General features: G+C 37.6%; 1 protein-coding gene across 13 annotated transcripts in view; it reads left to right on the top strand.

Annotated features, from left to right (window-relative positions):
* The window catches only part of SYNE2 (spectrin repeat containing nuclear envelope protein 2), a 440,757-nt gene that overhangs the window by 264,145 nt on the left and 156,481 nt on the right, over positions 1–20,131 (top strand). For all 13 annotated transcript variants that reach the window (XR_014820403.1, XR_014820402.1, XR_014820405.1 and 10 more), the window contains 4 exons: positions 2,906–3,229; positions 13,921–14,076; positions 14,884–15,149; positions 16,524–18,624. Coding sequence is in view for 9 of the 13 variants with exons in the window: in XM_021074116.2 (XP_020929775.2) it covers positions 2,906–3,229; positions 13,921–14,076; positions 14,884–15,149; positions 16,524–18,624 (2,847 nt within the window). In the remaining 4 variants the exon portion in view is untranslated. The remainder of the gene's footprint in view (positions 1–2,905; positions 3,230–13,920; positions 14,077–14,883; positions 15,150–16,523; positions 18,625–20,131) is intronic.

The following is a 20,131-nucleotide window of genomic DNA, read 5'->3' as shown; positions in this document are numbered from 1 at the left end:
ATGATTGATATTAAAAAAATCAGTATTAATTACAACTTGACAAATCAGTGTCTTTGGTTAGAGATTCAGATGCTGAAAATTCTATTCAGATGAGTTTTGGTTAAAGTCCTTTTGGTTACCTGTCAGAAAAAATGGGAATGTTCTTCTTTAGTGACCATATCCACTTATAATTTGAGTTGAATAGTACTTTGCACTCTGGACCCTGAGAGACAGTTCCACGTGTGGCCAGTCTGTAGCTTCTGGAGATCTTTGTTTTAGAGTCAACACGGTGATTTCCAGGAGATACTGGCTAGTCACAGGATGCCCCTAATGTAGTAAGACCTCAAGGAGAAGTAGTTCTGCTTTACATTCTTCATCATGAGTGGATGGGAGTTGTATAATTTTCACCTTGTTAATTTTCATACTCATGGAGCACATTAGAACTCTCTGTAGATGCCATACTTTTCAAACCCCTACCCTCACTCCAGTCACACCTTGCCTTATGCAGTTAGGATAGCAGCTTTTTATCTGCATCCTCGAAACATTCCTCGAATGCTCATGGTTCGCACAGCCAACATAAACAGGCCCAAGTGGAGTCTTCTAGAAAAAAATGAAGTAAAACATTTTCTTCGCTGTTCCCTTCACAGTTCCTTGACTGGAGGTTGTGTAGGGGTGAGCCTGGGCAGCAGTGCTGGCATGAGCTTGGGAATTTCTCCTTTCTTCTTTTTAGGGGCCTGAGAATCAAGCAAGACTTCTTCAGAATAGCCTGACATTGTGACAGGGCTGCCTCCCTTTTTACCAGTGATAATTTGACAAATATTGAGGGCTCATCATGTCTAAAGCACTGTTTGAGTGTCTCGGATCCTGAGAAAAGTATAAGATGGGCCTCACTTTTGGCTCCTTTTGAAAAATAAAAATTCTGCCTTTTGCGATAGCTAGAAGGAATCTCAGAGGCCATCAAGTTCAGATTCCTCATTTTATTTTTATTTTTTTATTGAAGTATAGTTGAGTGTTGTGTTATAGGCTCTTCATTTTGTATGAGTTCCCAATTGGAGAGGAGCTTACAAGATCATCTGGGCTAAGTGACAGAGAGCTCAGGTCTTCTGACCCCACCTGACATCTCTACTTGGATGTCTCGTAGTGCTTTGTGGTTCAGCATGTCCAGAAAATAACTCATCATCTCTTTCCCTTTCTGCACACCCCGGCCCCTTACTAATGAGCCTGCTTTTCCTTCCCTGACTCTATAGATATATCTTCACCGTCTCTCCAGGTTGCTCAGTCAGAAACCTGGATATCCTTTCATTTTTGTATGTGTTTTTGTTTTTTGTTTTGCCTTTTAGAGCCACACCTGCAACATATGGAGTTTGCCTGGTTAGGGGTCGAATCGGAGCTACAGCTGCTGGCCTACACCACACCTTCAGCAATGTAGGATCTGAGCCACGTCTTTGACCTACACAACAGCTCACGGCAATGCCCAATCCTTAACCCACTGAGTGAGGCCAGGGATCGAACCCACATCCTCATGGATACTAGTTGGGTTCATTACTGCTAGGCCACAATGGAAACTCCCTGGATATTCTTCCCATACTGCCCAGCTAGTCAGACAGCAAGTGCTGTCTTTTCCATCTCTGGAATATCTCTACAATCTGCCCTCTGTCAGTACCCCCATTATAGCTGCTTCATAACAGCCCCTTATCTCACAGATCCTTGCAGTAGGTGTCTGATGGGCCCCTCCCTGCAGTATCACCCTCTGCAGCACCCCTTCCCCATGGCTGCCTTGGATCTACCCAGAATGTGATCTGAAAATGTTTCAATGACCTGTACATGTTTGTTACCATACATCTTTCCACATTCTATTACAATTGTCTGTTTACTTCTTTGTCTCTCTCACTAGACTATAGGCTTGTGAAAGGACTGTGTTTTCATCACCTATGTAATTTTACAACCTATCCTAATACTTGGTGTTGGTTGAATGAATGAATATTTATTGTGTTGTTCATTAGAAAAGTGACTAATAAATACTGCATAGTTCACCTAGTACCCTTAAGGCTTATTCTATTTCAATAGTAACATCAATAGCTTCTAAAGTCTGTCACTTTTTTTTGAGTCTAGAGTTCTCAAGTTAGCCTCATTTGTTTATGCATTCAGTAATTATTGATTGAATTTCTGCTCTATTTAAGATATTGCATTAGATAGATTGATTTAAGCATTGCTCTGAGTTTTAAATATTAGCACTAGATTTATGCAGGCACTATCTAAATGATTCTTTTATTCTTTTCAAGGCTTTGGATGAAGTAGGTACTTATTGAGTGTTTTGATTATGTTTGATTTTTGCATGATTTGTATCTTGAACAAAATATAAGCTCAACAAATATGTCTTGGCCATTTCCTAAGTTCTAGGAACTGGGTTGTGGAAATTTTCTTCGTTACTTCTTATAAACTTTTATGTCTTTTTTTGTTTTTTGTTTTTTAGGGCAGCACCCAAGGTATATGGAGATTCCCAGGCTAGGGGTCTAATTGGAGCTACAGCTGCCAGCCTACACCACAGCCACAGCAACATGGGATCTGAGCTGCATCTGTGACCTACACCACAGCTCACGGCAACGCCGGATCCTTAACCCACTGAACAAAGCCAGAGATTGAACCCACATCCTCATGGATGCTAGTCAGGTTTGTTAACTGTTGAGCCACGATGGGAACTCCCTTATAAACTTTTAGTATCTTATAAAATCTGTCAGAGAATTTGATCTGGGTGGCTTCATTTGGGCTTAAATTTTGCCCAAAGTTTTTTCTTTGTGACATGGGTTGATAAGTTTTTTATACTTTCCTCTAGTAAAGCAGAATACTGAATAATTTATGGAAGTCAATTAATTCTTATGATGATTGAATGGCAATACTTTTGTGACAATCTTCTCTCCACTCACAGAGACTTGAGAATAGCCTCCGTTTACAGGATGGCCCGTTAGAGAAGATTTTCGCTTTAGCAAAATCTATCAAGGAAAATACATCTTCAGCGGGACAGAAGGTTATTAAAGAAGATATAAAATCACTTAAGTGTAAACAGAAAGATTTGGAAAACAGACTTGAATCTGCTAAGCAGGAGATGGAAGATTGTCTCAACAGCATTCTCAGATCAAAATGCTCAGCAGAAAAGGAAGAAAAGTTTACTCCACCGGGCAGAGAGGAGCAGGTCACTTCTCAGGACTCAGCCGCCGGGGAGAAGTTGGAGGAAGACTGGGAAATAAATACGGTAAGTGCCCGCGATCGCATCTCCAAGACGGCACATCTTCGAATGAAGAGGTTTTGTTGGGCTCTGAAAAGAGGGTCGTGAATCAAGTCTTCTGATTTCATAATTAAACCCTCAATGTTCTGGCTTATTTATGATGCCCACTTGTAAAAAGAGCCCTTGGAAAACTGTACAGGATTTCAGTGGTGCAATATTACTGTTCATCTGTTAAAATGTCAGTCATCCATTTAGGTTTATTATTCTCTCTGATATGTAATCAGGTACAGTTTCTTGGGTCAGGAGCTCAAAGGCAAATTAGAAAAAGGTAAAAAGAAAATGTGCTTTACCCATTTTCTTAGAAAAAAATTTGACAGCCCTATTTTTCTGATTTTCTTTTTTTTGGGTTGATTTCAGAATGAAATCAGAGACTGTTTGCAAGGATAGTTTCCTTTCCTTTTTTTTTTTTTTTTTTGTAATGTTAACCCTGTACTGCAAATGTATTTTTAAATGTCAGATCATTTGGTGTGAAAATATCGACATTCAGGCTTCTGATTTTCCCTGGGGAGAAGAAAGAAGAATGTTTTGTTTTCATTCTAAACATCCAAATGGGTACATTTTCCTGTTGCTCTTAAAGTGCTTTCTCACAGGTTAGAGATTGAAATGGAAAAAGCACATTAGAGGGTAAACTGTATTTGAAAGGGTCTCCCAGGTGGGCAACCTCTCACAATCCAGGGTCCAGTGGGACAGTAGTGAAGGTTAGACCATTCAGGTATGGGTCTTTATCAGCTTTTTACAGAACACGTGATACACTGGAGTAAAGAGAATGAGCACAGCAATTGTCTTCCTAGAGCTGTAATGCATGGAGGATTCGAGGCTCCAGATAGGGTTTTCTAGAAGAGTGTTAAATGCCAACAGAGCATCTCTTTGGCCATGGGGAAAGAGCGTCAGATCGTGCTAAGGACAGATGTCCTAAAGGGGCAGGGCCCTGTGGTGAGACTCTTGAAGCTCTACGTGTACAAAAAAGTTTCTTAACAATGTTAAAGAGTAGTAGATAAGTAAAAAAAGAAAAATACCTGAGTACCTTCTATCCTAATACATGACATTGCTAAAAGGATTTGCTGAATGACTCTATGGTTAGCTTCTCAGTCTTATTTTAGCTTATAACTGCTAAAATTCAATAGAGTATTTTGAAAACTAAATAAAGATCATAACCCAATTACAAGAATTTTGTTATGTGTTAAGTCTTTATTTAATCTTGAATGAAGAGTTATTGACAACTTTTGATACCTAATTAAAATGATTTTTTTCAGAGCAAATGGAGCAACTTGCATCTTCAAATAGTTTTCACAAGTCTGGACTGCAGGAAGCTAGTTTTCATTTCTAGGAATTTTTTACCTTTTTTCCCTCTTTTGTAACATGTCTTTTTTTCCTGAATATGGGCTTCTGATTTTCTCTACTCTAAAAGCTAACTGTACCAAGTTCCCTGGTGGTTCAGTAGGTTAAGGGTCCATCATTGTCACTGCTGTGGTGTGGGTTTGATCCCTGGCCCAGGAGCTTGAACATGCTGTGGCTGAGGCCAAAAAAAAAAAAGAAAAGAAATACTGATTATATTTACTTTATTCTGTGAAACATTAGAGCATATAAGATTAAGAACAGATTTTTTTTTTTCATCTTTTTCGGCCCCACCTGTGGCATATGGAGGTTCCCAGGCTAGGGCTCGAATCAGAGCTTTTAGCTGCCAGCCTACACCACAGCCACAGCAATGAGGGATCTGAGCCTCGTCTTTGACCTACACCACAGCTCACGGCAATGCCGGATCCTTAACCCACTGAGCAAGGCTAGGGATTGAACCCACAACCTCATGGATGCTAGTTGGGTTTGTTAACTGCTGAGCCACAGTGGGAACTCCCTGACGAGCCACAACGGGAACTCCAAGAGCAGTTTTAACGTTGAAATACAACTAGTATAGAAGATCAAAATATGCATAGATAGATGTAATGCAAATATAATGTGACAAATATAAGACAGAAGTGTAAGTTACTTATGTAGGAGTCTGTGTGTCAGGGATACATAGAGAACATAAAAGCACAATTTACAGGATTCATTATAAAATCTGATTAATCAAAAAATATTGTGAGAGTAAAAATAACCGCTAATTCATTAAAAACATTTATCAAGATCTCTTTTATGCTAGTTATTCAGCCAGAAGTGGGAATATAGTAGTCACAGTTTAAAATCTAATAGTAGTTAAATATCTGATTAATGCTCATTTCATTCATCTTTTTGGAATCTAGAGGGCCTCTTATCATATTATGTAAAATCATCTCCAGAAGAATTTTTAGGAAGTTTTTATTTAATTTTATTTTTCATTAATAAATTGCATTCAGTCTTCGAGTTTTGTAGAAAGTATAATTGTACATTTCAAAAATTGCCATTAGAGCATGTATATGCTTGAATCCATTGCCAGGAATTTCATTTTAGATGAAATTTAGAGGATGCTTTAGATCTGGACCTTTAATATAAAAAATATAAAGGCAGACTTAGAGACATAAGAAGTTACAAAATGCCATCTGAAGAGTGTGGGTACTTATGATACTGGATACTTTTTTATAGAGGTAAATTTCTAAAGTTTTGTAAATATGAAAAGGCACAGCTGCCTCCCATCTCCCTCTTCCTGTATAGGTTAAGATTGTCATATCACATTAGGGTAGGATAAAAAGGGAGGATTGACTAATTCCTTAAGATTCTAGGCATCGTGGAGTTCCTGTTGTGGTGCAGTGGAAACGAATCCAATAGGAATCATGAAGTTGCAGGTTCAATCCCTGGCCTCGATCAGTGGGTTAAGGATCCAAAGTTGCTGTGAGCTGTGGTGAAAGTCACAGACACGGCTCAGATCTGGCATTGCTATTGCTGTGGCTGTGGTGTATGTTGGCAGTTGTAGCTCCAATTAGACCCCTGGCCTGGGAATATCCATATGCTGCAGGTGCGGCCCTAAAAACCAAAAAAAAAAAAAAAAAAAAAAAAAAAAATTCTAGCTGTCTTAAGAGGAAATGATAAAGAGGAAAAATAAGGAGACTGATATATTCTTTATTATTCTTCTAAAACATCATAAAGCAGCATTACAGTTTAACCCACATTGAATGATCTTGCCCCTCCTTCTGAAGTGTCAGCCTATGTGACATAGTTGCTCTTAAAAAAACCTTTTGTCTATAATTACTTCTTTCATTTCCTTGTCATTAGGTGTAATTGTCAGTTAGTATGTCTAAACCTTTTTTGGTTCTTTTCAACATTTTCTGAGCATTTTTAATTTTAGTGCTTCTGAAGGCACCCATAGAGAAATCCTAGAAGGTGGATGATCACGGATACAAACATGCAAGCATGAGCATTCAACCAAAAACTCAGGGGAGTCTGGACTAGAATGAAAAGGAAGAATGTGTTTTCATTCCTGGGGTAAACAGTGTCTATTTCTGGTGTTGGTTATCTTAGTAGGTCAGTAAGCATTTTTTTTTTTTTTTTTTGTAATTGAACACATAGTTGGGCCATGTATCCAACTCTGTTTCTCAAGTGTACTACTTTGCTATTCTGTTTGATAGGCAAATCTAGCTTTTTATTCTAGAGGTGTTTTTCTCAATCCAAGATTTATTTCTTTTCAGGACAAGTGACTTATATAGAAAGAGTGGTGTTAACACCAGCGAGCAGCACATGTTGAGAACACACTCCCATATCCTGAAATCTTAGGCCAAGGGACTTTAGAAAATTTCTGTCCTAACCCTTTGTTTCAGGTTAGGGAATTAAAGTCAGAAGATGTTAAGTGGCCAAGTTCTCGTTCTAGCAGAGCTGGAGGACAACTGGGCTCCTCTACCCAGCCTGATGCTTATTGGTCTACCCCAAAATCTATTGACTGTGTTATGTGGGTTGTTAATTGAGCTATAATATGCTAATGTGCAGTCTGACTTCAGTGGACCCTTTATTGCATTCTCTTGCATTTCAAACCTGTATTCTCATCAAGCCAAACCAAACCCTGTTCCTGTCATTCCTAGCAGATCTCTGGTCAACAACTGCTAGATTGATGGGTCCTCAATTTCTTTCCACTCTCTTTTATAAACCACAATTTGTTAATCTTGACAGTTGAAGACTAAATAGAATTTGCTTATTTTTTCCAATATGAGTTCATCTCCACACTTTTTCAGCAAAAATTTATTGAGCAGGCAGTGAGGGTTTAGCAATGAGTGAAAATAGACGTGATCTCTGTTCTCATAGAGCTTCTGGTCCAGGGGAGGAGACATGCACTAATCAACTAATGAACTGATGAGACTCTAGTGACAGGAACGAAAGGAAGGACCACATTTCCATGATGGTCTTTAATAAGGGACTTGAACAGTAGTCAGAGAGGGCTTTTCTAAAGAAACAACAGTTGAACTGAGTCCAGCAGGTGGATTGGAGTTAAAAGAGCTCAGAACTGAGTTTAGGAGCATTCTTGCCAAGGAAGTAGAATTCCTTCCTATGTAGGGAGAGAGCACAGGGAGTCAGAGACTGAAATAAGGCCTCTGCGTAGGGGTGGGTGAGACGAGAGTGGCAGAGGTGCGCCCCAGAGGTAGGCAAGGTTGGTGGACTCATGAATGCTTTACAGGTCATGGGAGCCTCCTAGCCAATGTGGTAAGAGAAAGAGGCAGCCTTGAGACTGAGTTGATCTGCCATTTGGTTTTGTCTGTAGAGGAGATGGATGTTTGCTTGTGCTTAGAATTATCATTCACTCCTTCATGTTGGAATGCTTTAGAGAAGAAAGAAACAGATCCTTTAGAGTATGTCTGACACTGTCCCAATCTTGGCAGGTTACAAGTGTCACAGAATTATTAGAGCCATGGCCCCATTGCCCCTGAATGGAAAAAGGGACAGTGAAGCTGTTATGGTCTTTACCTCTTGACTGTACTCAATTTGCCAAGCCAGGAACAGTGCTCCACTTTTGGAAAGCTCAGTGTTTTCAATGTTCAAGTAAAATGTTTATTTTGTGACTTCAGGAACATGAAGATGACAGTATCCTGGTCTTGCCTGTTAGGAGGATTGATGACATTCTTTCTCCTACCTCTTATTCTTTTCCAATCAGGCCAAACTCTAAGGAAAGATAAATGCTTGAAAAAAAGCAAGTTTTTTTTTGTTTTTTTTGTTTTTTTTAAAGTGAACATAATTAGCAATATAACACAATTGGGCTCTTGATAGAATGGTTATTTTCTACTTTACATTTCTTATTAACTTTGGAATTACCATTTATGCTCAGAGGCTCAATATATATACCCTTATTAAATTACGCTTTGTCTTAAGTTTATGCTAATCATAGTTCTTTTAAAAGAGAAATTCCAGGAGAAATGGAGAAGGGAATGAATCAGATATCCCAAGGATTGAGTCCATTCATGCTCTTTGGAATGGATACTCCAGAACAGACTCTAGCTCTTGAGGAGCTTATATCCTGGGAGAAAATTAGACAAGAAAATCTCTAGCCCAGAGAAAGGATGAGGATCTGCTTATTCCGACTGCAGGCGGGAAGAGAAGGTCTCCCATGAGAAATCAAAGTCACACCTATCTCTCAAATAGGTGTAGAGTCCACATCTACTACCTGTGTTGTGGGGCAATTCCAGTCAAGAAATTAACATGAAGATCAGCTTCTCTCCTTGGGGCACCTGGAAGAAGCAAGCACGGATCCATACAAAGCAGCGAGGTCACTTCTACCAGTCAGGCCACAGGGATTCCCCTAGTGGAGTTAAAAAAAAAATCTCATTGGGAGTTCTGGTGGTGCATTGGGTTAAGGATCCTCTGCTATCACTGCTGTGGCTTGGGTTGCTGCTATGGTGCAGATTTGAGCCCAAGCCCTGGAACTTCTACATGCTGTAGGCATGGCCCAAAGGGAAAAAAAAAAGTCTGATAACCCTGAAGTAGTATCAATCAATCAATCAATCAGTCCCACAAAGGACATTCCACCAAGAGTCCTCATCAGTACAAATGAGAGAAATTAATAAACTAAGAAAGGGAGATAATGAAACAGCTTTGAAAGATATTAAAATAATATGTTTTAAATGGTTAGTGATGTAAAAGATGGATTTGAAATCATAATGACAGAATAAAATGCTTTGAAAATAAAGGAAAGATTTAAAAAAGAACCATGTGGAACTTCAATAAATTTTTTAAAAAAGTCATTGAGATTAAGATTGGTCTGGCCAAGTTAAACAGCAAACTTGATACATCTTGAAGAGACAATTATTGAAGCTATAATGTATGAGAAAATTGTCTCTGATCCAACTCGAGGTATAAAGAGAAGGAAAGGTGATTTTTTTGTTGCTGTTGTTGTTTTTTTAGGGTAGTACCCGAAGCATATGGAGGTTCCTAGGCTAGGGATCGAATCAGAGCTACAGCTGCTGGTCTACACCATAGCCACAGCAACGCAGGATCCGAGCCGCGTCTGTGACCTATACCACAGCTCCTGGCAACGCCGCATCCTTAACGCTCTGAGCGAGACCAGGGATGGAACTCACAATCTCATGGTTCCTAGTCAGATTTGTTTCCACTGTGCCATGACAGGAACTCCAGGAAAGGAGATTTTAAGAGCCCAGAGGCTATAATGACATCGTCAGACACAATTCTGGTAGGAGTTCTTAGAGGAGAAAATAGAATGGAGGAAAAGCAAGGCTGGGAATTTTCCAGTATTGAAGAAACAATATGAGTTCTCAGTTTCAGGAAGTACATAGAACCTTGAACAAGCTAAATAAAAATAAATTACTATGTAAGTACATAGCATTTTTGAGATCCTAGGGTGTAAAAGATTTTTTTCTTAAACAGACCCTAATAACAGAAGCCAAAACAGGAAAAGAATGATGAATATGACTGCATTAAAACATTAAAGTCATGTTCAACAAAAGATAACCATATCTAAAGTTTAAAGACATTCTACTGGGAGGTAATAATTGCAGTGCATAAAAAGTGTTAGAAGATTAGTATCCAGACTATGAAAAGAACACCAGACATTATAAACAACCTGATGAAGAATAGACAATGATTATGCAAAAGTAATTCACGGAAGGCAAGAAGCATAAGGTCAGTGAGCATAAAACAATAATGATATCAATTTCGCACTCAATTTATTGGCAGAAATTCAAGTCTGTTAGCACCAAATAACAGAGAGGATTAGGGAAAATACAAATTCTTTTACTATGCTGGTAGGAATAGAAACCGTAATTCTCTTAGGGAACAAATCAATAACTATCGAAAATCAAAAGAAGTAATCTCATTTCTAGGAAGACATCCCGAAGACACTCACACGTATGTGCAAGAAGACCTACATGAGGGTGTTTATCACAGCAGCATCTAGAATAAGAAAAACTGGAAGTGATGTCCATAGAAGCCTGATAAATAAATCATGTTTATGCAGATAGCATAATGTTATATAAACTACTTATATACATTTTTTAATACATTTTACAAACAGTATATAGGAGTTCCCGTCGTGGCGCAGTGGTTAACGAATCCAACTAGGAACCATGAGGTTGCGGATTCGGTCCCTGGCCTTGCTCAGTGGGTTAAGGATCCGGCGTTGCCGTGAGCTGTGGTGTAGGTTGCAGACGCGGCTCGGATCTCGCGTTGCTGTGGCTGTGGTGTAGGCCGGCAGCTACAGCTCTGATTAGACCCCTAGCCTGGGAACCTCCATATGCCACGGGAGCGGCCCAAGAAATAACAAAGAGACAAATAAAATAAAATAAAATAAACAGTATATAAAATGACAACTAGATTTATATCTGTTACCATGATAAACCTCAGAACATACTGTGAATGAAGATAAGTTATAAAATGATATACACATGGTTCTAATTTTATAAGAATTAGAAATACATAGGACAATGCTGTATGAATATTAACATATGTGGTTAAAGTATGAAAACAAGTATGCATTTTAGAATAGCAGTTAGTTCTGGGGAGGAAGAGATGAAAAGGGGCTGAGAACTGGGCTTTAAATTGCATTTGTTTGTTTGTTTGTTTTGTCTTTTTAGGGCCACACACACTGCACATGGAGGTTTCCAGGCCAGGGGTCCAACCCAAGCTGCAGCTGCTGGCCTATGCCAGAGCCACAGCAATGTGGGATCCGAGCCATGTCCATGACCCACACCACAGCCCATGGCAATGCCAGATCCCCAACCCACTGAGCTAGGTGAGGGACCAAACCTGCGTCCCTATGGATGCCAGTCGGGTCTGCTAACCGCTGAGCTACAATGGGAACTCCTTAAGTTACATTTTTAATATGAAAAATTATATCAGTTTCCTCTGTGTCATGGGTAATGCATATTATATTGTGCTCTTTTAAATATATTTGAAATATCTTATAATTTAAAACAAGATGTTTCCAATAGCCTGCAAAATTAAAAGAAAATACAGCCAAGGGTGATAAGCAAAGGATGACTGGTTAGGAAGGAATCTTTTGAGGACCAATCAGGGCATGGGCCTGTGTTCTAACCTCTGGGGCATGAGCAAAGGAATGTTATCTTTTAAATTTAAAATGTTCGTTTGAGGGATTCTGTTGGATTTTCTGCTGAAGGGGAAACATGGCTTTTGGATTTGGTAAACAAATGGTATTTTGGAGTGATTTCAGGTTTTTTAGAATGCTCTCTGTGACCACGGGAGGCAGGTTACAAATGGCAGGTGGCAAGTGTGGCTAGTTCTCAAGTGATTGGTCCATCAGGTAAGAGAGACCAAGAATCTGAATTCCCAATAAGTTATTTATAAGAAGTAAAGTTTTCCTGGGTTAGTATCCATGCCTTTAGGTCAGGGTAGATTTGTGCAAATGCTTCAGGTAACCGTGACCCATCAGGTGGAAGGGAGGGAGTCAGGCGCCCACCTCATAGGATTGAGGTTCACAGCAAAGAGCCCCCAAGGGCTGATGAAATCTTCCCTCCTTTCCTCTCACACCTTTCCTGATCTCTACCTCCTGCCCCCAGACGCTGCCTTCCAGGGAGATTTTAACCATAGTGCAAATGAATAAATAACAAGGAAATTTATTTTATAAATGGAGAAATTTGCAAAATCATTTCAATTTGCAGCCTTTTTTTTTTTTTTTTTAATTTTTTTTTTTAGGTCCACACACCCACGGCATATGGAAGTTCCCAAGATAGGGGTTGAATCAGAGCTATAGCTGCCAGCCTATACCACAGCCACAGAAACACGGGATCTGAACTGTGTCTGTGACCTACACCACAGCCCACGGCAATGCTGGATCCTTAACCCACTGATAGGCCAGGAATCGAACCCACATCCTTATGAATACTAGTTGGATTCCTTTCCCCTGTACCACAACAGGAACTCCAGTTTGCAGCTTTTTAAAAGAGGTGACTTGTGCTTTGCTCTGCAGCTGAAATTGACAGAACATTGTAAATCATCTATAATAAAAAATAAAAGGTAAATTAAAGAAGTGACTTGTGCTCAGTGCCAACTAACTACTTCAAAACCAGTAATGCTGGTCAGCTGAATTTTCTCACTCATTAATATTGGTAAAGCTCCAGACAGTATCTCTTTTATTTAAATAAACTTTAATTTTACAATAGTTTCACATTGACAGAAAACTTGCCAAGATAGTATAGAAAGTTCCCATATGTCCCTCACCCCTTGTATTACTATCTAGGCAGTGTTTTTATGACAACAGTTTCTACCTTGTTTGGGGACGTGGTTACATTTTATTCACCAACCAGATACCTGGAAGATTGTGTTGACATGAATCTATGTGGCAGAATTAAATGATATTTCACTTATAACCCAAAAATAGAAACTAATACCCTAGCAAAATAATGGAAATCTTTAGAAATTACTAATTTTGATACCTGGTAGATGTAAGTGCTCAACAAATAATTGTTGAAAGAATAAATGAATGCAAATGCCATCTCTGTATATCCTGTGAAATCTGCAAGTTCTTAAAGCTTTCAGAAAAGATCAGATTACCCCATATATAACCTGTTCTTCCATACTCAGGTTGGAGTTCTTACTGTTAACTTGATTTAAGGCACAGAATGAAAAGTCTTATTTAACTTTTGCCTGATGATCAATTTGGCAACTATGTAACATTCTTTTTTTTTTTTTTTTTGGTCTTTTTAGGGCTGCATCTGCAGCATATGGAGGTTCCCAGGGTAGGGGTGGAATCAGTGTTGCAGCTGCCAGCCTACGCCATAGTCACAGCAATGCCAGATCTGAGTCTGTGACCTACACCACAGCTCATGGCAACGCCAGATCCTTAACCCACTGAACCTGTATCCTCATGGGTGCTAGTTAGATTCCTTTCTGCTGAGCCACAATGGGAGCTCCAGGAATAACATTCTTAATATCATGAAAGCTTGGTGTTTCCTTACTATTTTAAACTATCTCTGCATGATGGTGAATACTAAGTATAAACTTTGGAACTTTTGCTTTTTCCATATCTTTTTTCTTTCTTTAAGACAGTAGACATGCCTCAGTATATATTGAGCAATGCTAGTTCCTATACTGTTTTGTGAAAAAGTTTCATTTTTCTTGGGGTACCAATATCGACGTTAAATACTACATGGGAAAATCATCTTTGGTAGAGCCAAAAGATACTTTTTAAATGTGTTTCATTTGAGTAAATGGAGGAAACGAATGTTTTCATCAAGAAAAATAAAAATTATTTATTTGAAGGGTAGATTATTCAGCAATTAATCTTTTTATGTTTTCAGAATTCAGCTATGGAAATGGTTTTGTCAAAACAACTTTCTCTTGATGTTCAAGAAAGCATGAAAAACACTGAAGATGAACAGAAAGTCAATGAGCTGCAAAATCAACCTTTAGAATTAGATGTTATGTTAAGAAGTGAACAATTAAAAGAGATAGAGGTATGGAAACAAGAAAAACACTGACATGATTGCATCATTCATCCAGTGCAATACAATATACTTTAATTACCAAAAACTTGCTTGCACAGAATGAAAAGTCTTATTTAACCTTTGCCTGATGATCAATTTGGTAACTATATAATTACGTACTAATCAGTAAGTTGTCTAAATCTTTCCATTTAAAAAGTGGAAGAGTTTAATGAACATTAGTCTTTTTCTTTTGCAAAGTTCCCCAAAACTTACTTACTCCGTAACAAATTTGGAGATTCTGACTTGTCATCATTCCTTTTCTTAGTCCTATGTATTCTTCTGATTCTGACAGATTCCTTTTATTTTTTCTAATTATCAGCATTATGGGGTACTCCTTCTTTGTTTTTACAGCTGTGTTTACATGCTGTGCTTATGTATTCGTGCACTTACAGCTGTGGAAAGGCATCTGAAAGTCCAATACATGACTATGTTTTTTAAAATGACCCTTATAATTTTAGCTAAATTTATGTAACAGTAAACGTGTATCTAAAACAGGAAAGGGAGGCGATGCAGGTAAATAACAAAAGTAAGATAAATTTTTAGACATTGTAGAAGAGGGTGATCAAATTGCTGTTAAATGCTAGAAAAATGGCAAGTGTTAACATTTTAACTTGATTCTAGTGCAAAAAATCATTTTAACATGATTCTAGTGAAAAAAATGAAATATCTGCAATACCTGATCAGGATAGAATGTGTTACTAAAAGGACAGAGCAAGAGGGCAATGAATGAGTGAATTAATGAGTGTATATTTACTGATTTTCTTGATTTGTTTTTAGGATTTACATACCCAGTTGGAAGCAAAGAAAGCAGCCATTGAACCACTAGAACAAACTGAATATCTCAACAAAACAGGAACAAGTGCCTTGGTTCTCCACAATGAAAGGTATTTAGTGCACCACTTGGACCGTCTGCTTCAGGCACTTACTACTTTGAAGGAAAATAAAGAAAGGCAATACTGTCTCCTTAAAGATTTTCAGGAACACCTCGCTGCAGTTGAATCCTCAATGAAAGCCTTGTTGACAGAAAAGGAAAGTCTAAAAGTGTAAGTGTAAGAATTTAGGAGGTGCATTATTTTATTCAGCCATAGGCTCCACTATCTTGGATGGGCTCAGGGTGATAACAATTTACACTCTTAAAGAATATTATAATTTTAATACTGCAGTATGGAAATTAATTCCAGGTGGAAACTATTGAAGAAAACTCTGTTGGTTTCATATGAACATATTATTTGTATTAATTTTATAATTATATTGATTTTACAAATTAATTTTATTAAACCATTACTCTATGAATAACTGCAAAATCAGTTTAAGTTTATGGAATTTAGCATTATCTTTGTCAAGAGTTTATTCTAAAGTGTCAAGGGGTGGCAGAGCATTGTAGATACAGATGTTTAATATTAGCATAATTTGTTTAAATAGTGTGGGATGTATTGAATATACATGTATTGTAATGGTTTCTTTTTACGTATATGTACTCCCTTTGGCTTTGAAAATAATGGCAAAAATTTGAAGGTATAAGGGTTCCATGGTGGCCTAGTGGTTAAATGATCTTGCATTGTCACTGCTATGGCGTAGGTTCCATCCCTGGCCCAGGAACTTTTGTGTGCTGTGGGCATGGCCAAAAAAAAAAAAAAAAAAAACCAAAAAAAAAAACCTGTTGTAAATACAGTCATAAAGTGTGAACATTTTCTCATTATTAAAAAGGCTTATTTATGCTTTTGCCTAAATTGGGTTTACTTTCAGTGATATTCGTTAAGGAAACTATTTTCTATATAAAAGATTAGTCTGATGATATACCTTCTTAGGGGTATCTTTATTATTATAGTTGGTAAGATATAATAACAAAGGGATTGGATGTTGTAATTTCCTTTAGTCCTCGACCAACTATGTACAAGAATTCTACAGGTTATAGAGTACTTTTTTTAAAATAATGATTTTTTATTTTTTCCATTGTAGCTGATTTACAGTTTTCTATCAATTTTCTACTGCACAGTGAGGTGACCCAGTGACACATACATGTATGCATTCTTTTTTCTCACATTATCATGCTCTATCACAAGTGACCAGACATAGTTCTCAGTGTTATACAGCAGGATCTCATTGCTTATCCATTCCAAAGGCAATAGTTTGCATTAGGGTACTTTTATGTACATTGTTCCCTTCACTATTTTCTCCTTTCCTTGGTTCTGCATTTTTATGATATTCATTTTATAGGCAAGTTTTCTACATTGTCACACACTAATTGAGAGCCACAGTAAGCAATATTGTTTTTATTTTAAGGACAGAGTGTTCTAGAGACAACCTAATTGTTTCTTCTGTGAACTCGAAGCAGAATTAGTTTCCTTGGTTGATGGCTAACTTCATGTTGACATACAGTTAAATATTATTAAGCTCCATTTTTCTTCTTTTTCTAGGGGACCACTGGACAGTGCAACCTATATGGACAACATTAAAAAATTCCTAGTATCAATAGAAAAAGAGAAAGATTCTTTAAGCAAGATGAAAATCGAATGGGAAAATTTATCAAACTGTTTGACTGACATGGATAAAAAGCTGTTGGAAAGCCAGATCAAGCAACTTGAACAAAGTTGGGAGCAAGTAGAACAACTGGTCCACAAGAAGTATTCTCAGCTAGTAGTAGAACAAGATGAATTTATGTTTCTCATGAGCATGATCCAAGACCTTGAAATTTCCCTGCAGCAGCAACAGCAGTGTCTGCAGTTCAGACTGAATTCTCCAGAAGAAGAGGAAGGGAATCAAAGCATGGTTGCCTTGGCCACTGAACTCCAGACTGTCCAGCACAGATTTTCGGTTTTAAAGGGACGAGCTGAACTTCAGATGAAGAGGATTTGGGGAGAAAAAGAAAAGAAGATTTTAGAAGATGCAATAAATAATCTGCAGAAGCAGCTGGAGGCTTTGGAACCGTTAAACGTACAGGTGGAAAATCAGATCAAGAAGTGTGAAACCAGGTACAAGATGAAAGAAACGATCTTATGGATCAAGAATCTATTAGGTGAACTCATCCCTACCATTTCCCTTCTCCCAGATGCCATTCTTTCACAGATCAGAAAATGCAAGGTGTTGCATGATGTCATTCTAGATAAGCAGCAGGTTGTGGATGCGTTGGTTCAAGAGGTCAAAGATAATATTACTAACCTTACAGCCTACGAGAGCAGTGTTTTAAATAACCTCCTACAGGACTTACAGAATCAATACCAAATGCTAGTTTTAAAATCAACTCAAAGATCACAGCAATTAGAATTTAAATTGGAGGAAAGAAGCAAATTTGTTGCCATAATAGGGGAAGTTCAACTTTCACTTCAAAGAAATGAAGCATTGATCATCCCCAAGGTGGAAATAGCCTCCACAGAAGCTGAACTGGAGCAAGAACATGTCACTTTGAGCACTTCTCAGAAGGAATTGCAGGAAATCGAGAGTGTAATCTCAAGGCATCTTCAGGAAAAAACAAGCATCTGTAAGGATCTAAGTGTGTTTGAAAAGTTATTTCTAGATGATCAGTTGAAAAATCTTAAGACTAGAGCCAACAGAACAGAAAGATTCATTCAAAATAAATGTAATGAAATTGAACACAAGATAAATCTTTATAGAGAATTCCATGAAAAAGCATCTGTGCTTCAGAAGGAGGTGGACCATATACAGGACAATGAATTACTCCTAAATCCAGAAATAAGTCAAGATGTTAAAGTGGGGTTGTCTAGTCTTAAAGACCAAATCACTGATATTCAATCTAGTATCCAACAAGTGTTAATGCTCAAAGAAGTGTTTGACTGTATAGGACTAAAATGGGATTGGACCCAACTTGACCAGTTACAAACCCAAGTACTTAAAAAAGAAAAGGAACTTGAAGGAAAAATTAAGCAATTGGATACATTTTTGGCAGAACATGACAAATATCAAGCATCACTAGGTAAATTGAGGGCTATGGATTTGCAAGTTCAGAAAAGGGCTGAAGCCGTGCTAACAACACCTAGTACCCCACCGGAACGCAATCTACTCAGTGCTCACATTTTGAATCTGAAAATTGGGAAAGTCATGTGTTCGTATCATGAGATAATCAAGAAATTAAGTGAAAATAAGGCCTTTGATGACTCATTCAAAGAGAGGGAACTGCTACAAATAAAGCTGTATGCAGGAGAAAATGATAAGTTACACAAGGTTCTCCAAAACATGGTCCTAGAGTTCCAACCAAAAGAAATGGATGAAAAGAGTTTTCAGGACAAACTAGAAAATTGCTTACATGTTTTAAACCAGATAAAATCTCAGCTACAGCAGCCTTTACTTATACATTTGAAAATTGAACATATTCAAAATGAAAAGGATCGTTGTGAAGCATTTCAAGAACAAGTTCAGGCAGAAATGTATAGCATTAAAGCTGTGACTCTTATTGAAAAGCAAACAGAAGAAAACTCTTCTGAAGCTATTGAGGTGGAAGCAAAATTACGTGACATTGAAGATCTTCACATGCAGCTTAATATAAGCATTGATTTGCGCATAGTAAGTTTTTTTTAATTAAGTGGTTAATGTATTTGTTTTAATTTCAAAATTTATGTTTTAATTTTAAAAGTTATGTTTTGCTCTAACATCTGCAGGTTCTTTAGGAACATTCTGCACAGGAGAGTAGCCATTTTTAAAAAATTCAAATGGTCAACTCATTTTATATCCAAATACAGTGCCATTTAGTTTGTGAAAAGATGAGTTTGACACCTTTATTTCTGTATCCCCTGTAGCCTCTGTTGAGCTCAGAATAAAAAAGTTTGAGGGTTTTATGATTTGTTTTTTGGAAACAGTAGGGCATAGTGGAAGAAATATAGTGTAGAGAAAAGAATACAAAATAATAACTCCACATTTATTTAGAACTTACCGTGTCTAGGAACTGTACTGAACACTTTATCTTTAATCCTCATAGCAACTCTATGTGAGGTGGTTGCTATTATTAGCTCTGTTTTAAAATAAGGAAATTGAAGTTCAGAAACATCAACAGTTTTCTTGGGATCTTGCAATACTAGCAGAACCAGGATTCATGTTGAGATCTGTCTGCTTTTAGAGCAGGGGTCATCAAATTAAAGGCTGTGGGCCAAATCTTCCCACTGTGCCTAATTTTGTAAATAAAGTTTTTTTGGAACACAGCCATGCCCATTCCTTTATGGCTTGTCTGTGGCTGCTTTCCTGCTACCACAGCAGGGCTGAGTAGTTCTGACAGTCCAGATGACCCTCAAAACCTAAAATATGTAGTCCTACCCTTTACAGGAAAAGTTTGCTGATCCCTGTTGCAAAGCAGCCCCAATAATTTCCTTCCATTCCTTCTCAATGGTGGAGTAGATACCGTGGGCATCATTTGCTCCCCCGTGCTTAATATAATGTCACAATGGATTGTCACACTTAACTTATAGAATGGGTATATTAACTCCCTTCTTTAATTCAGAGAGTTATTTGATAATGTATTTGAACTGTTTTGCTAGGTATAAATGCTATGAAAATATAAAGTCATATGAACCCTATCTTTAAATAGGTACTTAGCAAATTCTTGACTTGATTTTAATACAGTTTCCAGAAACCATGTATACTTAGAGTTGGACTGGAAGGGACCCTTAAAGTTATTTATTTCAACTGTTACTTCAGTGAGACGACTGAGGTCTGGAGACATTAAGTGATGCCCAAAGCTAAAGTTGGTGGCAGAGCCATTAATTTAAAAATGCAAGAGGGCTGGGTGATGGGTTGTTTGTTTTCTTTTCATATTTTTTCACAAATATTGATTAGGGTTATGTACATTACATGTATTTAATTGTTTTATTTAATTTATAGTCTAATACAAGAGTTCTAGAGCAGATTATGTATATTAAATATATTGAGTTGTTTTTATTTAATTCATTGTCTAATACAGGAGTTATAGAGCAGGTTACATACCTTAAATACATTCCATTGTTTTATTTAATTCATAGTCTAATTCAAGAGTTCTAGAGCAAGTTATATACATTAAATATATTCCATTGTTTTATTTAAT

This window comes from Sus scrofa, chromosome 1, assembly GCF_054392235.1.
Source record: "Sus scrofa isolate SSC_HxYL_T2T_F1_AM1 chromosome 1, Sscrofa_HxYL_maternal_Yorkshire_Landrace_v2.0, whole genome shotgun sequence".
Classification (NCBI taxonomy): Eukaryota; Metazoa; Chordata; class Mammalia; order Artiodactyla; family Suidae; genus Sus; species Sus scrofa.
The sequence above is the reverse complement of the archived record's forward strand: the minus strand, read 5'-3'. Positions and strand labels throughout refer to the sequence as shown.